Consider the following 20860-nt stretch of genomic DNA (forward strand, 5'->3'; position numbering starts at 1 on the left):
AACTTCAGTAACATTTTCTACTTTCCTAAAGTGCGATAAATCTGATATCAGGTGTGCTGCAACAAACGAACGATGGGCTAACTACAAGACCACCACTCTTTATGCAACAAGGAACCAACTCAAAGCAGATAGAATATAATATTTTCGAAAATCATTTTCAATATAAATTTTACAAAGACCACAAACAAATTTCAAATCTATCAACGACATAGAGCAGTGGGATCACAGATAACCCTATCTGTGACATTATGTAGCAGAAACACAACAGCTGACATCAATGTGAGTTGTAACATCACAGTGTCTTATTAATCCAAACAATGATTAATACAAGACACAGGAACCGAAAATGACATTTTAGGTAGGTATTGAAAACTTTAAAGCAAAAACAATTCTCTAGTTTTTAATTTTCCAGTTTTGGCTTCCCTAAAGCATGGTTTTATAATTTAATGGAATGCCTAAATTTAGTGACTGCCTGCTACAAATGTGTTTGGTATTAAATTAATTAAAGGTAATGACTAAAACTGTAACAGTACTAGCAATAGATACTTAGTCTCGGTCTTAACAAAGGAAAATGTTCTATATTGAAAAAAAAATCGACAAGTAGTTTCCCGCCTGAGGCAGGGTCTGAATGTATGAAATGGGAGCCGACTGAGGTACCCAAAGGACAGAACTGTAGTTACATCCAACCTGAATGATGCATGATGTGAGACGGAGTATGGAGCAACGATGGAATTAATTAGTGGGGGTTTAGCGGGAGTACCCCGAGAGAACCCGCAACAGTGTCCACCACCACGTTTCCCACTTGGGAAACTCCGGATTCGATCCCGCCGGGAAGCGAACCCTGGTCGCCTTGACTCGAGGCGAGGATTCTAATCACTCAACCACAGCACCTCATAATTTTTTTATATTGAAAGCTTTAAAATTGTAATTGCATTAAAATGGTTGCAAACTTATATGGTGCTTTTGTTATTACCTCTCTAATTTAATTAATTATTATTAATGGGTCCAAACATTGTAGCTTATTAGAATAATTTCCCTACCACAATAATAATCAACCATAAATGTTCCAAAACAAAAATTTTAACGATAAACTACTTCCAAGATGTTCAAACATTTCTTTTTTTTTTTACTACGAACATTCAAATTTTCACCCCATTCCCATCTCTTCTTTACCTAAGGAAATGCGGAGTTAATACGAAGTCAGGAGCTGGGCAGAGGAGACATCTCAGGGCTGCAAGACTTCCAGGGAGAAAAAAAGAACAAAAAAATGCTCCTCGCCTTCTGAATAACAAATATTTTACATACTTCCGAGCGCAAATGAAAGGGAGGAGGTCGAGAAAATAGAGAGCGAAGGGGAGTTGCTTCTAAGTGAAATTACATTTCCGGGTCCTCTCCAGGCTAAGCAGGGCTGGGTGCATTTGGAAAAGGGTAAGGGGGGGGGGCTCAAGGTAGGATGAAGACGATACCCCTCCCACCCTCTGGTCCTTCTTTTTGGTCCCTCAAACAAGCGAAGTTGGCAACACTGCAGCGACCCCGCCCCCCTTTTGGTACCCACTCCCCCACCCCCCGCGCGGCCTTGTGAAGAACTGTTCCAGAACCAGGGCGCTCTCTCTACTAACTCGCCCCGCCCGTTTCGTGGTTCGCTATCCCCTTTCCCCCCCCCCCCCCCCCCAAATTCTCCGCTCGAGAGAAGACAAGAGATAAGAATTTGTCGAGTTCATTCTCCCCCGCAGCATGTATAATGTATGGAAAATTCCTGCTGCGAACAAAGAGACGCGGTGATAATCGCGTGTCCTCCTCTAACCCCCCCCCCCCCCTTTTTATGAACCCCTTATCCTTGATTGTAAAGCTAAAATGCTTTAGGAGGCACCGTGAAAGATAATTTCAACAAGGAACATAAACAAACCAAACGAAGAGTCGGTATTTTTTCTAACCCTCCCTCCCCTTCCCCCCCCCCAAAAAAAAGGGAGCGAACTGTTTGCATCAACACTTAAAGATTTCGAAAAACACGGAGGAAAGAGATTTTTTTTACATTCTACATTTTTATTACTTGTAAGTAATTATTTTTGGAAAATTATTTAAACATATTTTAAGGTTAAAAAAAATTAAAAATTTTTATTGGGCCAATGCCGAAACCCCGGATATCAAATATCCTCTAAAACCAAGGCTGCATACCCATGGGGATACACCAGATCTCACGCCAAAATGGGTTGGGTCACAGCACCCAGACGCTGCAACTGACAGTACTCACTGGTGCTCTCGGTGCCGTAGACGTCCGGGCAGGCCTGGTAGCGCAGCAGCAGCCGCGACTCGTCGGTGCACGAGTCGACGATGGAGGGCGGCTGCGAGCACTCGCCAGAGCCCTTGTTGTAGCTGAAGGTGTAGGGCGGCCCGCCCTTGAAGGGGCACTGCGTGGCGCCGGCGCCCGACCGGAACATGGAGATGAGCGTGGCGTCGCCCGGGATCAGGCTGCACAGCCTGTCCAGGCTGTCCTTCTGGTCGCAGTAGGCTGCGGCACACGCGACCACGCGCTCACGTTACACGACGAAACATTTCAGCACGAGGCCGGTCTACAAATGTTTCCGTGTCCTAACAGAATGCAAAAACAAAGAAAAGGTGTGCGTGGAGTCCAGTGAAACTTCTTACTTATTATGTTATTAGTAGAGACCAGAAAAATTCGCGTATTCATTTCACGATACGATAGAATCCAAACAACTGTACCTTTATTTTGCTCCTCTGTTTGGCTCACAGTTTATCTGAAGGACTTTGAGCCAATGAAAAACCTTCAACCAAAATAGTATCGACTCGAAAGCGTCCCAGTTGACAAGTGTCACGAGTCAGTAGCCAATGAGCGGGTGGCATTTGCCCGAGTGTGTAGGGTATTGTGGATTCTATCCTAGAGTTCATCCAAAGCGCGAATTTTTCCAGTCTCTAGTTATTAGTAGGGACCGAAAAAATTCGCAGATTCAATGACCTCTAGGATAGCCTCCATTATTCTCTGCACTTCTCAAGTAAACACGCGTGTTCATTGGTTCCTAAATTGTGAGTCGTCTCCACTGGGTAGCTTGTGATTCGACGCTTCTTTGGTTGATAGTCTCTCATTGGCCCAGAGAGCTCCAGTTAAACCGCGAGCCAATAGCAGAACCAGCAGAATTATAAACATGTTTGAATTTCAGCCTATCACGAAATGAATCCGCGAATTTTTCCGGTTTCTAGTTATTAGGTATAGGGAACCTAATTATCTTAAGCTGAGGTCGCAGATAAAACAAAAAATGCAAGAATGAGAGTGCTAATTTATGCTATTGGTCAAGTATGCAAGTGTGAAAGTATGCAAGTATGCAAGTTTGCTACGTCATTTCTACCTCTACCCTAACGTCTCCTCCTCGACCGGTTTTCTTACAACGTACCTAACTACTCCCCTCAAACAACCGGAATTTTCGTAAAGTTCTAAAATTGTAGCCCCACCAGCAAAGAAGTTTCACTAAATAATTATAATTAATTAAGTAATTTGAATGATTCTCGCAATGAGAGAGATTGATTTAAATTATTATTTCGGACATATGCCATCGCTAGTATGCACTGTATGTTACAAGAAAGCCCGAAGAACAGAAAAAGAAAGATTGATACACAGACACACAGAAAATAATCCAAAATCAGCCGATGCAAAATGTTCCACAAAGAATTATGTGGAAGGAATTATAACAATATCACAGCACAGACGAAACAAAGGTTTCCCAAGACAAGCACTTGATCATATAGAGCCTACTACAAAACACTATTATAAAAAAAATAATAGACCGATACTTAATGACAAGAATACAATGTTAAAAATTAATGCATTATAGTTACTTTAAACACAATTTGTTGAATTTTTTTGTAACATTTACGTGAAATATTGGTCTTCATGTAGACTTTTAAAATAACACCAGTCTTTTGAAATAATAAAAAAAATCACAGCATTTTTTTCTCTCGTAATTAGTTCTCAGAATCCCATTCGTAACATTATGGCTGCCTGTACATAATGGTAAATTAATGGATTACTGGACTGAAAATGTTTACGTTAAAGATTTCATGCTCAGGGCTACATTATGAACTAATTTATATTTCTCTAAGAGAAATATATGGAAATTTGTTACAGTATCAAAATTCATAAATCACTTACAGGCAACGTAAAACGTTCCACTAAGAGCAGTGTTTCCAAGGAAAATGTAGAATATCGAAAGTCACCCACACACACACACAATAACACGCCTGGCGCTCGCAGGGAAAATGCTTGCCGTATTCGTAACGTGAAAGAGATATAATAATATTTTCAACCGTTGCAGGGTACGGGGGATAGCCGCGGAATGTATTGCAGCTGTCGGCAGTTATTCTCCAGCCCCGCTATGATCGATGTTTATATTCGCTGTAAAAACTGCAGTGCGATGCGTCGGCCAACATCCAGCAGGTTTACCTCCCGGCGAGCAAGTGAACTGAACATTTGTTGGTCGGAATAGACATTTTTTTTGGGGACGGGGCAGAAAAAAATTGAAACAAAATTGCTCTCGCTTGAATTGAATGATAAACAAGAAGATTGCTTTCTTCGAATGATTCTGGAAACGGGAAGATTGATTTAATTTTTTTTTTTTTTCAGTCTGTTTGTGCTAGAGGACGGGAGCAGGATGTCAGTTTCTGGAACGACGCAACTGTTGCCTTAGGAAGTATGTGCTGTCGTTGATGTTCTGTACAACATATCTAAGGTCGATTTTTGTCTTTATTTACTAGTCTTGTTGGAACTGTATAGTCGTGTCTAATGTGTTCGTCTGCTGTGTGATATTTTTTCTGACTAACTCATTCAACGGAATTCTCTTTGAGGATTATGCATTTTGGTTTTCTGTGTGTTCGTGTATTTTTTTTTCTCCGTCGTTGAGGTTTATCTATAGTAGTATATAAACGTAGGTCCTGCTACTGGTGCTGGTGGAAGGATTAGACTGTCGGTCCACCATCTAGTATTCTGATGTCACGGCGGCCATCTCGGATGACCTTGACCTTGTTCGCCATCTTGGATTCCTCCACCACGGATCCCGCCATTTGAATTATGACGTCACATAAACAATTTTGTTTCCTAGAAAGTTCCGTCATCTTGGATTATAGAACTTTCTCCATCTTGAATTCTGAAATCACGTCCGCCAACATGTATATGACATCACAACCACTTTTTTAGATTCTGGTGTAATGTCCAACATCATGTTGTCGTCCGCTGGAGACCACCATCTTGGATGACATCACTACCACCATCTTGGATTTTATTTTCTGCTGGAGACCGCCATATTTTTTTCTGCTGTTTTTTTTTCCTTGAGAGAAAATGATTGATAATGCTATGCCTCTTTTTCTGGCGAAATTGCCCAGGAAGTTTTCTTATACAATAAATTCCTACAGCAGTCTACTTCTTTAATTAAAATAGTTTGTACCGAGAATATACTGAAATGTGATTAAGAAGGCCTACCGAAATAATATAAGCATGTTGAGGTCGAAAGGTTAATTGATATTTGTTATAAATTTCTAAGTACATAAATACCTTAAAAATTAGCTATGTTTTTAAAACGGTGTGGGGTGATGGTGAGGTTTAAGGCTGAAAACCCCAACTTAATGGAAATATGATTTTTTTATGCAAATGAATATTATACAGTTATTACTAATTAAGAAATATATTACTTATTACAGAAATATGAACTAACTTTCAGCAGAATAAGTGTTTATTGAAAACATACTAAAAACTGTTAAGTCATCAAAAATCTTTAAAAAAAACTCAGGCCAACTAAAAGTGTTAAAACACAATATCATAGTTGAATAGTAAAGACGTTTAAAACGCTACATAAATATGTTTCATGTGGTCAATGGAGAACCAACATTATAATCTATTTCACAAGTTATTTTATCCTTAAGAAATGTAGTCAGCGTTTGTCAAACGAAAGTTGCAAAAACTCGTTTTGATTAAGAACTTATTAAATCATATCAATAGAAAAGTTAAAATTCAGTAGTTTACTGTATCAAAAAAGGGTAAATGGTTAAATTACAGTAAACTTACGAACTTTTCAACGAATAATGCACCTGAAATAAACGAATATTCATAGTTTCAAGATAATCAATATACTGTTACGAACGTGACATTGGCCGGGACATGTGCAGGTGCAGGTGCAGGTGCAGAGCATGCTGGCGACTGCCGCAATATGATATGTGCCGCGCGCGCCTGGAAGATAACAAGGATTGTCGCTTTCCTCCCTCCTTCCCAACACTCCCCGCGCGGGGCCCTGCCTTTGACACGTAACTGACACCGGACAGCTGGGAGTTGCGCGAGCCGCCGACACGTGTTTCGAGAGATTTCTGCCGTCGGGACGGCTCGCGATGACGCAACAGGCCCCGGCGGCTCTCGTGAGTTCTGGAATTGCTGGGGCCTATATATAGGCCCGAGGAGTCTGAGAGTCAGTCTGAGTCAGAGGAGTGGAGTTCGGAGTGTTCAGTCGGGAGTTCACCCGCGGCGGAGTTTCCGGGCGATAGAGTCGCGGGCGCGGCGGATTCCCGAACGAAGTGGCGAGCGAGGAGTCGAGCGGATCCTCGGCGAAGGGGAAGTGCGTCGGCGGCGGCGGAGTGTGGCGACGAAGTCCTGCGGCGGAGACCCACGAGGGGTGCTGCGGCGAGAGTTGAGCCAGAGGTGCGGCCCAGCGAGGTGTGCGGAACGAGTGACTGGGGAATTGACATTTATTTAAGTGTAATTAATTATTTGCCAATTTAGAAGATTATTTGTAAGTGACAAGTAGTGGTAAAAAATAAAACTGTGTGTGTGATAAAAATCTTTAATTGGGCTATCCTTACGAACCCGCAGTAAATCGTAACAATACGTAGAAAATACGCCAAATCATCTCTGGCTCGTCCTATGTTCTGTTATTGCCAGGTCAAACAATCGCATGGAAGAAAAGGGAGAGGGAACAAGTTTTTAAAGGTTAGGTTACTACTTTAAGATGATAATAGTGAGTTTTCCTTCAAAGTAAGAAAAACAAGGTCTGTAAATTTAAGAATATATTATACATTTTATTAAAATCCCTGCATAATTTTTAAAAAGTGTTTTTCATTAATCTAAGATGGAAATTTTTGCAAAGTAATCGGGCAAAAAATGTAATTATGAAAATTCGCTTGCCTTCTTACGAACGGCATATAACATATTGAATATATAATGAACGAGAATAACTTTGCAATGTTTTATTCATGGAGGTTAAAGTTTAGGTAGTGGGTGTGTGCAACCCATGCCATATTAATAATTTAAGTCAAAATCAGAACGACCTCCCACACACTTTCCCATCTGGATATCAATTTTTTTTGTGTTTGTTATGAAGTTTTAACGTTGAATCCTTGATGAATCTTTGTTGAACAATACTCACTTCTTGATGGAATTATATAATTATTCCTAAGGAGATCCTTTCAAGCTATCAAAATACTACTAGCATTAGCTTTTATAAGGCTACTGTTTGTTTGCTAATCCAGAGTGACTTCAAATTACATAAACGCCCACTCCGTCGTGGCTTATGTAACAAAATACCAGTGAAAATTACAATATAAAAATCATGCGTGAAAATGCATTAAGGGATCCGCCCAGCTAGGGGCGTATCTATGTTAGTGAGGCGAGATGATGAGTGCAAAGCTCCCTGGTACTTACAGCGCGGTATCGCTTCTAACTAAGCCCCTAGTTGTTTGACTGGCGCGCAGTCTTCTTGTTGTGCACAGGAGAGTAACTATGATATTTGACCAGTAAACATAACATTATATGGCAGACAAATGAAGATGAAGGTGTGATGCAAGTCTCTTGAGTGCTTTCAAGAATCTTTACAGGGCGTTTCGTGTCTAAAAATAATTATGAAAACACGTTTAAAAACTAAACACGAAAACAGAACACTCCATCCGCCCTCAACGCATTCTTTCGTAAACACACACTACTCAGATAGCTTGAGCAGTTTTCAGATCGTATGGTTCCTTCTGAAGCTTTGCAGACTGTATGCGTGCCACGTTAAGTCAACACAGTCCGCATGGGTCGCTGCAGCCGACAATTGGGTTCCTAAAACCGTACTTTTTTTTCTTAGCGTAAAACTCTTGTTTCCTTCCCACCCAGCATTTTCAAGTCCCATCCGTCAAGGAGAGGTGAAGACTTTTCCGCCGGCAAAGACACGGCGGGCAGCGGAGCTTAGTCCTAGTTACGAGGGCGACAGGCGTGTTATTCCGAGTTATTATACGGCGACATTAGTCAAGAAACAACCCCCCACCTCCTCTTTTTTTTTCTTTCTCTCTCCCGGAACAGCAAAACCTTCTTTAGCGTTACTTTTCTCAAGAACTCGCGGCGAAAACAGAATGGGAAAACGTTGGTGAGGCAAACGGGTAAGAAGAAGAAAAGGAGAGACTGAATTTACTTCACTTATTTCCATACCTCAGAACTAAACTAGCCTAAGTAACAATTAAATAACTTTACAGAAGAGTAAAAAAAACAGTCATTTAGATGCAACTGTATATTCTATCAACCAAGACGAACTTACAATTATTTTCTCCCACATGGAGGTTCAGGTAAATAACATTCTAACTGGACTTAAAGATTGTCTGCTCGACTAAAGCTTTGGACGTGGGCGCTTACAACTATCCCAAAACGCTCTAAAAAAATGTAATTAGTTACAATGTTATGGTTCAATATTAAACTTAATTTTAAGACACTAATCAACAATAAAATTAAAATCGTAATATTTAGACTTAGACTCATTTGGCTCTGAGGTACAACATTTTAAAACTGGCTGTTGTTCATTCTCGTGAGCTTTTTGCATCCATCAGGAGGTTGAACCGGCACGAGTGGAGGGTGTAAGGAGGGGTAACCCCCCTCTTCTCCCCCCACAGACGCTTCAAGCTTGCCACCCCACTAGAAATAAAGTACCCGAGTCCTCACGTCTTTGTCTCTGTCAAAACGTGAACAATGCCTCTAGCATTTACTTTTTTTTTTCCATCACTCTTTCTCTCTTCCTCTTCTGCATCCTTCCCTTTAACTTAGGTAGCTTCTCTTGTTTCAAGCAGGTTTTGTTTGTTTTTCTACTCCCTCTCCACCGGGCACGCAAGAACAGCCGTGTGAAGGAGTAACGAAAAGAAAAAAGAAAAGAGAGAGTTAAGTTTTCTGCAAGCTTAAACGTAGGGCGAAAAAAAAAAAAAAGAAAAAAAAAGCTTCCAACGCGAAATCTTGGTTTATGGAACAAGTGTGAAGAGATGCTGGTGAAAATGTTTGTAAAACCAAAGACACAGATGAAATTTTGATCGTTCTATAAATATACTTGGCTAATTAGTTGTCAGATAATACAATAAACATACAAGCTAAAATACATAAATCTTGGATACTTTAAGAGTGTCGTGACAAATTTTATTTCACTTTTATAAATTCGTGTTTTTTCTGATGATTATAAATAAATTCATAACAACTATGGTTAAATTTTAAATGGTTGATTATAATTTTAACAAAAGGTTTATTTTATGGTTTTCCTGAAATTTAAATGGGAAACGCTAACATGAGCTATGAACGTGTCCTTGTGAGATCGCGCGAATACAGTTTTTAATTTACCTTTCGTATGTAGATTTCGTAAAAAAATAAACTATTTACATAAATTATATAAAAATTTGGTTTTTCTAAGGGTGAAAACCAGAAACTTTCATGGTATCAAAATTTCAAAAAATTTCTATTTAATTATGAAATAAATTCTAAAATAAATACTTATATAATTGAAGAAATAATTTATAAACTATAAAATAAAGTTAAATATTGGTTAGATAAAATCACAAAAAAATACAAAAAATTACAAAATAATTTAGGAAAATTCTTCTTAAAAAGGTTTAAGCGAGCAATGAATCATGCGTTAACACAAAATATTCGTGGTTTGGTTAGCACTAATAAAACGAACTCTGTCTTGTTATGTCAACGCGCTTTTTAAATGCGTTGCTTCACAACAAATTCTCCGGATTCTCAGGTAGATAATATAATTACAGACGTCGTTTCAGCTAAGTACTAGTATCATTATATTAATGCTGAACTCCCCCCCCCCCCCCTCTTTCACACACACACACACACACACACACTGCAGGCAAGCGTAGGCTGTTCCCAGACTCACTGCAGGCAAGTGCAGGGTGTTCCCAGACTCACTGCAGGAAAGTGCAGGGTGTTCCCAGACTCACTGCAGGAAAGTGCAGGGTTGTTCCCAGACTCACTGCAGGCAAGTGTATGGTATTCCCAGACTCACTGAAAGCAAGTGCAGAGTGTTTTGAAACTACTGGCGGTGACCGGTTCCTTCCCCAATATTCTCGATCTTTATTGCTTGTTACGGTCAATGGGATAGGAAATGTCGCATCGTGCATAAATTACGAGCATACAAAAACAAAAATAGAATCTAAAAGACTTGACAGAATTTGATGGGGTTAGTTTTGTCAGCTAGATATTTTCATTACGGAGACACGAACGCATAGAAATACTGAAAACAGAGTACCTGTATAGTTGTAAAACATGCAAACGGTTTTTCATAAACTAAGGGTTTAAACCCAAAAAAATACACATATTTTAAAAATTGGCTATAAAATTATTAAAATCACATAACACCAGCCTTTATAATAAAAAATCTTAGAAACTAAATATATTTCAATTTTAAGCTAATTCTAACTTATTTAAACATTCCATTACGCATTTGTAAAAGAAAATCATTGAAATATATTTCGTTCTAAGATTTGGTATCATAAAGGTTTTTCTTATGTGATTTTAATAATTTACAGCCAATTTTTATTTTTATCTGTTATTTATTTTTTGGTTTCATATCTTATTTATGGAAAAAAAATCAATTTTTTTTAAAACTAAATAAATATATTGAACATTTCTGTATGTACATTCAAGTCTCGGTAATGTACATTAAAGTGTCCGTAATGTAAATATCTAGCCTACAAAACAAACCCCATGAAATTCTGTAAAGTTGTTAAAATTCTATCATTGGTCCAATAATCTTGTCATTCATGCACGCTGCGACCTTTCCTATAGTCTTAAACCCAACACAAAATATAATTATAAAAGGCTATGTAAAGTTGGATATTTTTTTGAAAGAAACTGAAACCTTTTGATTAAGCAATATGGACTCCACAGTCTTCTCTATACTGGGGCCGATGCCATTTGTGCATTGTCTTCTGAATGTGTAAGTGCATCTAGAGCATTCATGGGCAAAGTATGGCTCGCGGACCAAATGTGGCCCTTCGGACTAGTCAATCCGACCCACGAAATGGTTTTGAAAACCCCTGCAATTGAACATAGGACAAAATGTATTTTATGCGTAGCTAGAATAGAATAACTCTTTTCTTCTGATTGCGTTTTAAGTACGGTATTATCGCATCTAATACTAACAGAGTTTGCACGCAACCTCGCGTAGGCGTAGTGCCGTAGTAGATGTCTGTAGATCGGTAGCATGGCGATGTGGAGTACAATGTGTGTGGCAGTGTTCACACTGGTGTCTTCACAGGGCCTTGCCTGTAGGGCGCACGGTGATGCTCGGAATGAATCGGGCGCTAACATTTTCTTTTCTTCTGTTCTCAAGGTCAGTGTAGTTCGGACAGTCACGTAGTCAGTTTCAAGTCACGTATGCGTATGTGTGTCTAGCTTGTGTTTCTATAGTTTTGCTTTGATGGTAGTGTCTTTTTAAAATTTTTGATCGTTACAATGGCAAGTAATAAACGTGAAGTTGATTCAGAATAACGTGTTTTTTTTTAAGATGACTGGACTTGGAAATGTTTTTTTCACGCCTATTAAGAATAAACCTGTGTGCCTCATTTGCAATGAAGCTGTTGCGTATTCAAGGAATACAACCTCTCACGACACTTCATGACAAAATATAACACCACTTATGAAACTATGACCGAAGAAGAACGGAAGCGAAAAGCAGGAGCTCTACGTAAAAATACTGACAGGTAATAAACATGTTTAAAAACAAAACAAAGCTGTTATCAAAAGCTAGTTACACATGCCAGTTACGTTGTAGCATACAATATTGCAAAAAGTAACAAAGCATTTTTTGATGGCGAATTTGCAAAAAAAAATATATATATATATTAATGCTCCAAGTATGAGACATTTTGTGTCCTGACAAAACAAAGGTTTTGGAGACAGTAATTTTGTTTCGAAAAACAATTATTTCTAGAATTGAAGTAATTGATAAGCAGTTTGTTTCACAAGATAAGCTATTTTAAATCCTGTTCGATAAAAGTACGGACATAACTGAAACAGCTTAGTTACTAATATCTGTAAGAGGTATTGATGAACAATTTAGTGTTACTGAAGAATTAGCTTGAATACGTTCATTAAAGGGAACGACAAAAGGATCAGACAGTTTTTCAAGAATTGCAAGAAACCATCACGTTTTTCTAAGTACCTTTGACCAATATTTGTAACTTACTACTGTTGGAGCATCGTATATGACAGGGACGAAATCTGGTTTTGTAGGCATATTTAATTAATCATTTCCTGTGAACGAAATTGTGTTTCTTCATTGTGACAATGTGTAAATCTTCTCTAGACATGAAACATGTAACATGTGTTTGATGTTGTTATTAATCTTGTTAATAGCATTCGTTCACGAACACTCAATCATAGACAATTTCGAGAGTTTCTTGACTCATTGCAATCTGAATATTCTGATGTACTTTACTATACTAAAGTAAGGTTTTACTCAGTGAAGGACGGGTTTTCGAACGAGTTTGCAATCTAAAAGACGAAATAATCTCTTTTGTGGAAAAAAAAGGAATGGACGAGAGTGAACATTTGAAAGATACTGTATGACTTTCGGACTCTGCATTTTTTACAGATCTTCTCAGTCCCATCAATAAATTTTACCTTCAACTCCAGGGAAGAAATAAATTAATCCATGGTATTTGGGGTCATATCAGGGGTTTCACATTCCAGTGGAATCTATTTTCCAAACAACTAGTCAAAAGAGACTTACTCATTTTACAAGACTAAAAGCTATTGCAGTTAGGGAAGACAAACTTAAGAGCTATGAGAAAAGCGAGAAATGCCTTCATGAAGAATTTGAACGAAGATTCCAAGAATCCAAGTTATTGAACAGGACCTGGACAATTTTAGCATTCCATTTAATGCGGATTGTGAATCAGTCAAACCAGAATTTCAGCTCGAACTGATTGAGTTGCAATGAAACACTGAACTGATGTAACTATTTCTCAACATTTCTAAAATTGAGTTCTACAAGGCCCTGTCAAAATCAAGTATCCCAAACCTGAAATCTCACGCTCAGAAGATAACTACGATGTTTGCATCTTCCTACATCTGTGAACAGGTATTTTCTACTATGAGCTTCGCAAAACAAACGTTAGAAACAGCTTGACTGACCACCATTTAGCTTCACTACTGCGAATCAGCTCATCACAGTTTCTACCAGATTATGAACAACCTACATACTCTTTCTAAAAAATAATCAATTTTTGTAACTTTTTCCTAAGTTTTTTAATGTTGTAGCATATAATATAAGTTGTGTGTGATGTAAAAATCAAAAATAAAGTTTATCACTTATGACAATGTGTTGTGTTTAATTTTTTTTTTCGGCCCGCCTAGATAATTTTTTTATTTTATCTGACCCTCCCCTTAAAAAGTTTGATCATGTCTGCTTCTACTCCAGAAGATTACATGTTAATCCACACTTCTTCAGTGGCAGGTTTGTATTGGAACTGAGGTGGCACTGAGGGGCCAATCCAGGGTGCGGAAAACAAGGCACAAGTGTATGAATGTCAGCCTGTCGCGTAAAATCTCGCGCCAATCATCAAAGCTACACCGAAGAAACCGGTTTGTAACCACTACAGAATAGTTTGTAAATATAAACCTTATATATAAAGTATTCTGCGGAGAGGACAAAATAACTTGGGGGTGTTTGCCAAGTGGCTTATTACTTGCTTTCTTGTCACCACATATAATTTGGTAGGGTGTGTATTGAAAAAACATTTTGGGGCGGATACAAAACTGTTATTTTTTTCTTCCTATCACTGCAAGCAGATGCATATTGTGTTTAGTTATACAGAAACATACGGAAATCTCAGAAAAGAAAAAAAATTCACATTATTAATTTGTGTTGTTAAACATTCATGGAATTTGATAGAATGAAATATTTTACCCTTATAACACTTGCAGGTACCAAAATTACAAGTCAGTGATATTTATCTACCTACTAAATATGTTGTGAATACATAATTGAGGATAATAAATCATATCAGGTTTGAATGCTTCTGAATTACACTTTCCTTCCTAATGAATGAGTAAAATAAAAGTGGCTCTAATCTTGCGGCTGGCTAGCTACAAACCCTGTCCAGTTCCTGCCAAACCCGAAATCTCGGCTACGTTACCGCCCCCCCCCCCCCCCCCTCGCACACGCCCGCGCCCAGAGCGTTGCCATGGCGACCGCCGCACGCGCCGCAATCCCCCTGCCCCCTCGTCCATTACTTCAGCTGGCCAACCCTCTCCGGACGATATTACGGCTGCCGGATCAAAGCGACTGGAAACATCCGAGTGTAGCTGCCAGGACCCCCCCCCCCCCCCTTCGGCTCCGAGCAGCTAGGAGGGGGGGGGGGTGGGGGTAGAGGTGAGGCGCTGGTTGGTGCCTCGGCCGCCAGGGCGCAGCGTGGCGCGTCCCTCACCCATACGAGTCGCGCTTACACGGGCACTGTGCCCAAATGTTATACCACCCATCTGCACCGTGGCCTGAAAGATTATGCCATTTGCTTCTACTCTCGCTGCAGTAATGCACGATTATACAGCTGGAGCAGTTTGAGGTGGGGTCTCAATCGCCATTTTTTTATTATCTCGTTATTACTATTAGTTAAGGGCTATTTCTGCAAAATTAATACGAAGACACTGTTGGTCTGTCTCAAATAGTTTAAAAAGATGTCTACATAAAAGTTATTTAATTGATGTAAAAAGTTGTGCAAGTATTCGTAAATATCACCTGCGCGACTTTTAACAGCAATTTTGTCACACTTAGTAAATATATCTTGCAAATATTTGTGACAGATCAACAAATGCAAGAGTGTTTTCGTATTAAACTGACAGAAAAAACTCAGGACTAATAGCAACGACGAGCAAATAAAATAAAACATGTCGTGTGAGCCCCTACATCAAACATATAAGTAGTCAAATTCCACTCATTTGGAGCAATTACAACAATTAAGAACCTAGAGTATACCTAAAAAGGTTTAGACTTTAGAATCCCTACTACCCAGTGGTGTGTCCAGGATTCAGGTTTGGGAGGGGCTTGACCCAGCTGACGGCCTTCTTATAGAAATATAAATTTTGAAAACATACTATAATTAACTACCTACTTAAAATGGATTAAGTATAAGTGATGAAAATTGTACCGTAGTACTAAGAAAGTAAAATAATATTTAATTTAATTTGAGATTTGTCAGGGAAGGACCCAGATGCTTTACCGCCCCCCCCCCTTTTTTTTGTTTTATTAAGTTCCTCGCTCCGCCACTGCACCACGCATCAAACAGCTAGAGCCACCATTATTACGCGTATTCTTCACCAAGCTCTGTTAATAGGGGTTTTTATTTTCCACCAAATGACTCGGAAATTAATTGTGTGTTTAAAAACACTTAAGAACCTTCGCATGTGACACGTGATCTGCACAGTTTTTTTCCAGGTACAAGCCCACTGTCGGCACATCAATCACAGCAATTCTGTGCGGAAGCAAACGCTTCCTGAATGACCCGGCCAGTAAGGCAATCATTTCTCTAACGACCGGCCGCCAATCATAAGGCAGTAAACGCTGGCGCGAGCACACCTCGCTGCAGCCAGGGGCGGATCCAGCGACGACCCAAGCTGCATTGTTAATTGAAAAAAAATACGCCACATTTTTTTTAACGTGAACGAATGTTAACTGTTTGTGTACCGTACTCAGAAAAAGTATACATCTTAAGTGTTAACCAAACAATATTCTGCATTGAAAATTCGTGTTTGCAAAGTAGTAAGGTATTATTTTTTTGTCATTTAAGGGGCCTGTCTTACCTGTGTTAGTGAGGCGGGATGGTAAGAACAACGCTCGCTGGTGTTTCTTGCGCGGTATCGCCTCTAAGCGCAAGGCTCTGAACTGACACGAAGACTTCTCGTTGGGCATAGGATAACTGTGAGATTTGAGCGGTGACCGTAACATTATACGGCAGAATAATGTAAATAAAGTTGTAATACTAGTCCCCTAATGCTTTCAAGAATCTGTTCCAGTTAATTATGCCTTTTATTACTTTGAAAACACGCATTTTAACCAGTTTAACAACTTAATCTGGAAACAAAACTAATTTACTGCCCTCAGCAAATTCTTAATGAATTTTGTAAACAGACCCCACTCGGATAACTTGAATAGTTTTGATATCACGTGGTTTTTCCTGAAGCTCTTCATTTGCCCGGGGCCCTTTACGAAATTTATTTACAAACAATTAAAACAGCAATAACAAAATTCTGTCTCAGAGGCATACTTATATAACATTCATTGTTTGGTAGCTTATTGCTTAATTTGAGGTATTAATTGTTCTGACTCATCCCTATCCAAATGGATGGTCTGAGGTGGAGGCCGCAGCCCAGCTCCCCCCCCCCCTCCACCCCTTTTTCCCCAAAGATCCACCATTGGTTGCACTCTCATGGTCGCTCAGGAAATGTTCGCGGAAAATACCTGCCTCTAACTATTACTTGACAGCTGGCAGCTGGAATCCACCAATGCAGAACGCAAGGAAGAGGTCCTTCAGCGAATGGCGAATAACAAACAATCTTCGAACCGAAGTTGTCCCTTTGTTTCCGCCGTCGACTCACTCTCAATTAGGAGTGCAACACAGGAATATCTTTGTCCCAGCTAGTCACTGCGTTTTTTATTCGTAACAGGGGAATAACTTGATTTGAATGATTTTTAGTATAATTGTTGTGCAGACATGTAAGTTTTAAAGTGTTGACCAAAATGTTACAAATTACGCCATCCCGATTCACTTTAAATGAAACAGTGCACCGAGTTCTTAAATGCAGTGGCATAAATTCTTATTATTTAAAATGGCGGAAAATTTCAATATCTAAGATGGCAGGTATTATTAGCAGCCGGGTAAAAAATCATCCAAGATAGCAACTGGGGTCAAGAGTCGTCACAGTTGTTAGAGATCAAGGTCCTCAGACCTAGAAGCAGTGGTCATTCAAGATGGCGAACTGACAAATCGACACCTCAGCTTTAATTCTGTGCCAGAACCTACCGCTATACCTACCCGTTCCGAAGAGAAGCAGGCATTTGGTCGGTCCATTCTTCTAAACCAATCACATACGGCACATCTGTGACGTCAGCGCGATCGAAATTCGCGGACACGGCAGACTTCGATAAAAAATCAATTTTTCTATTTGCACCGTGTCACGGAACAAGATGTAAATAATATGAACATCAAAATTTTGTTTCAGAATGGTGGTTAAACTGCTGCATTGGTAATACAATTATATTTCATGAACAGTTAAGGGTTTGTTAATTAAATTCCATTTTGATATCTTTTAAATAAGATCACGTACAAATATTTTTAAATATATATATATATAATTTAATCTAAAACCAAATTTTCTAAAGCCGTTCAATTGAGGCAATTTGAAAATATTGTTTGCTGCCGTATATGTGATGTGAATGTAAACGCAAGAAACCATTCCCGTATAATTTGTTGTTTCTGTTTGTGGCGTAGTTACCGTATGTTCACATCAACTGCGATGCTTTGCTGTCGCTTCGCGTTGCGTCAGTCGTGCTATTGTGGTTCCAGCATCGAACCAAAAACATCTGAAGTCATCAATTAAAAAAAAATAACTGCCCGTAAACTTGGAATGAAATAACGTGTTCACAACTCTTGTGTGCATCAATTGGGTGATAAAACAATCAGCTAGGAAGTGTCCTTTACCGATGCAGCCATAAACAAATTAGCCTTATTTCAAGGCTACATCCAAGAACGTGAAAAGACACCCAAATTCTTTAGACACTAACACGATCTGGTGTATAAAAAAATAACTACTCTTTCAGCGGTTGAGTCATGTTAACAAACTATTCACACACTATTTTGAGGCATTTTTCAATGTTTAAACGTTTAAGTTTATCATTTGAAAATCAGAGATAAACATAAAAAGGTTAAGCAACAGACTACCGCCATGTTTTACCAAAATATTGCGCCACAGACCACTCAAAGGCTAAAAGGATGCATTACAGGACGCAAGCGACCATTACTTTCACTAAGGCTCTCTCGACGTTTTCAGTAAGGATCTTGCAACTATTCGGAAGTCATCAAAAATGGCTGACGTTTTTTAAGATACATTTTTAAGGATCCTTTAGACAAAGGTTCCTCTTTAAAGATGGATTCAAAAACAGCCAACATATAATTATGGCTGCGGCTGACATATTGTTGAGGTTATGACATCTCTTGTCATTTTATGTGTCTGTAGTTCAATGCGGTGAGGCTACATAAGGAACAAACACGCAACCAACACGAGAAAATCACAATCGTTTATAAAGCACACAAGTCGCAACAAGTCACCAACCCTAACACTTAAAATTGTAAAACAGTAGAAAACAAATTTCTTCCCCGAGCTTCACATTAATCATATAAAATTTTTTTCAATAATTTTATTGTCATTTTCTTTTACTGTGTGAGGATTTAACAAGTGTAAAAATGATTTATTTATGTAATAAAAATAGCTTTGTACGTTTATATGCACATAAAATCTGCGTCTCTTAAAATTTTCGGAACACTTCTATTCAAATATGGCCGTAGTAAACGCATTCCAATACGCAAGAAAGCTATAAGTTAAATACTTGCGTTGCATTATTGCGCATTTCGTAGTTTATAAACAGGTACTATAAAATAATCTGAAAGTTTAACATTTTGCATCTTGCGTTCTTGCGTTCGTGCGTAGTTTATAGACCAGGCCTAAATGTTTTAATACATTACCAGTACATTTAATTCTAGCAAAATCGTGTGTCTGTTTGGATACCACTTATGAACAATCACACAAGGGCTTCATTACATCAGCTGTGTTCTAGAGTTTCTCTGGTAACTCGTAAGTCAATGTTGGCTTCATGAGCTGTTGGAAATACGTGAATGCACCTATATAACAGATACGTAAGGAGTCATTTGTGAAAAAATCAAAACAATGGTAGATTCGGTAATAAGAAGAGCTATAGGCATAAAAACAATTGTTTTTAATTAAACATTTACGTTAAAATTTACAGGATCATGAAAAAAAAAACATCCAATTTATTTTATGAACTTTATCACGCAGTAAAAAGAATTGGTAGATTTTGTATGTTTATAAATCATACGGCATAACGTGCATCCCGATTGAGTAGCTTCAGAGAAAACACTTTCATAAAACAAATTTCCCACCTTTTCACCCCTTTTGTGATCGAACATACAAAAATGGTATAGGAAAAAAAACATGCTATTAAATCATATAATTTACGTTATTCAAGCGCCGTTTCTTACATTCAGCATAATTTACTATAGAGATATACGTTTTTTTAATGATAAAACCAAACATACGCCCTTTTCACTCCCTTGAAAGACGAAGTTCGATAAATAAAAAATGCAATACAAATCTCTAAATGCAATTTTTATTTTTAGTTTCTTCTAGCTCTAAATGAGTCGTAAGTGTTCAATTTTCATTTTAAAAACATACCACTTTTTACTCCCTTAGGGTTATAATTTTGCAAAATGGTAAGATTTTGTTTGGTATTATTTCAAGCCAGAGTTGCTTATATACATTATCGGAATATTTTAATATGTAGGAAGTGTAGGTATATATTTTGTTCATTTGATGTGTAAAAGGTTAAAAAATAGTGTTTTCATAGTTATGGTGTAATAATGTATTTTTAATATCATTATTCTCAATAACATCATTTATAAATTAAATTGTTTTGATTTATGATAACAATTTAACATGGAGCCAAACTCACACACATATTATGTCCAAAAAGTAACATAAAAAAGAAGTTAATTTTTTAACACCGTATTTATTCATCAATACAACTTGAAACTATAGTGGTGTTTTGAATTGTGATTTATATAGAATCACAGTAGTATTCGTGTGTTTATTATTGAACCCCAATATCTTTTATTATCTTAATTAAATGGGCAGATAAATTATTAATCTTAAAACAATATCACCCATTTTCACCCCTTAGGGTTGATATTTTGCAAAATGGTAAAATTGTGGTTGGTATTTTTGGTATGTTTATTAATGATGCCAAAATTATTTTATTATTCTTGAATAGATTTGGATATTAAACTATGCAACTTAAATCCTTATTCACCCCATTTACACACCCTAGAAGTTTAATTTCGTAAAGTGGTAAAATTGTAGTTATAATTTGTTATAGTTTGTTTATTATTAGTACACGATATTTTTATTAGGATTGTTTGGATTAGGTTTTATAATTATTTACTTAAAAACCATGTTCACCACTATTTCACCCCTGAGGGGTTGAATTTCGCAAAATGGTAAAATTTTGGTTGGTAGTTTTCGTATTTATATTATCAATGTTATAATTATATTAAAATCATATCGCCAAATTTTAGCCCCTCTGGGGTTGAATTTCGTAAATTGGTAACATTGTGGTTGTAGTTTATGTAAAAAAATTTACTCAACCCAATATATATTTACTATCCTTAGTTAAATTTGCAGATATAATTAATAATCTTAAAACCTTCTCACTCCTTAGGAGTTGAATTCGCAAAATCTATAAATTGTGGTTGGTAGTATTCATATGTTTTTTTAGTACCCAAT

At 38.0% G+C, this 20860-nt stretch overlaps 1 protein-coding gene across 1 annotated transcript in view; it reads right to left on the reverse strand.

Annotated features, from left to right (window-relative positions):
- LOC134527831 (uncharacterized) overlaps positions 1–20860 on the reverse strand; it is a 974295-nt gene that overhangs the window by 214153 nt on the left and 739282 nt on the right. The window contains exon 5 of the mRNA XM_063360779.1: positions 2252–2509. Within this exon, the coding sequence (XP_063216849.1) occupies positions 2252–2509 (258 nt within the window). The remainder of the gene's footprint in view (positions 1–2251; positions 2510–20860) is intronic.

This window comes from Bacillus rossius, chromosome 1 (genome assembly GCF_032445375.1).
Source record: "Bacillus rossius redtenbacheri isolate Brsri chromosome 1, Brsri_v3, whole genome shotgun sequence".
In the NCBI taxonomy this organism is placed as follows: domain Eukaryota; kingdom Metazoa; phylum Arthropoda; class Insecta; order Phasmatodea; family Bacillidae; genus Bacillus; species Bacillus rossius.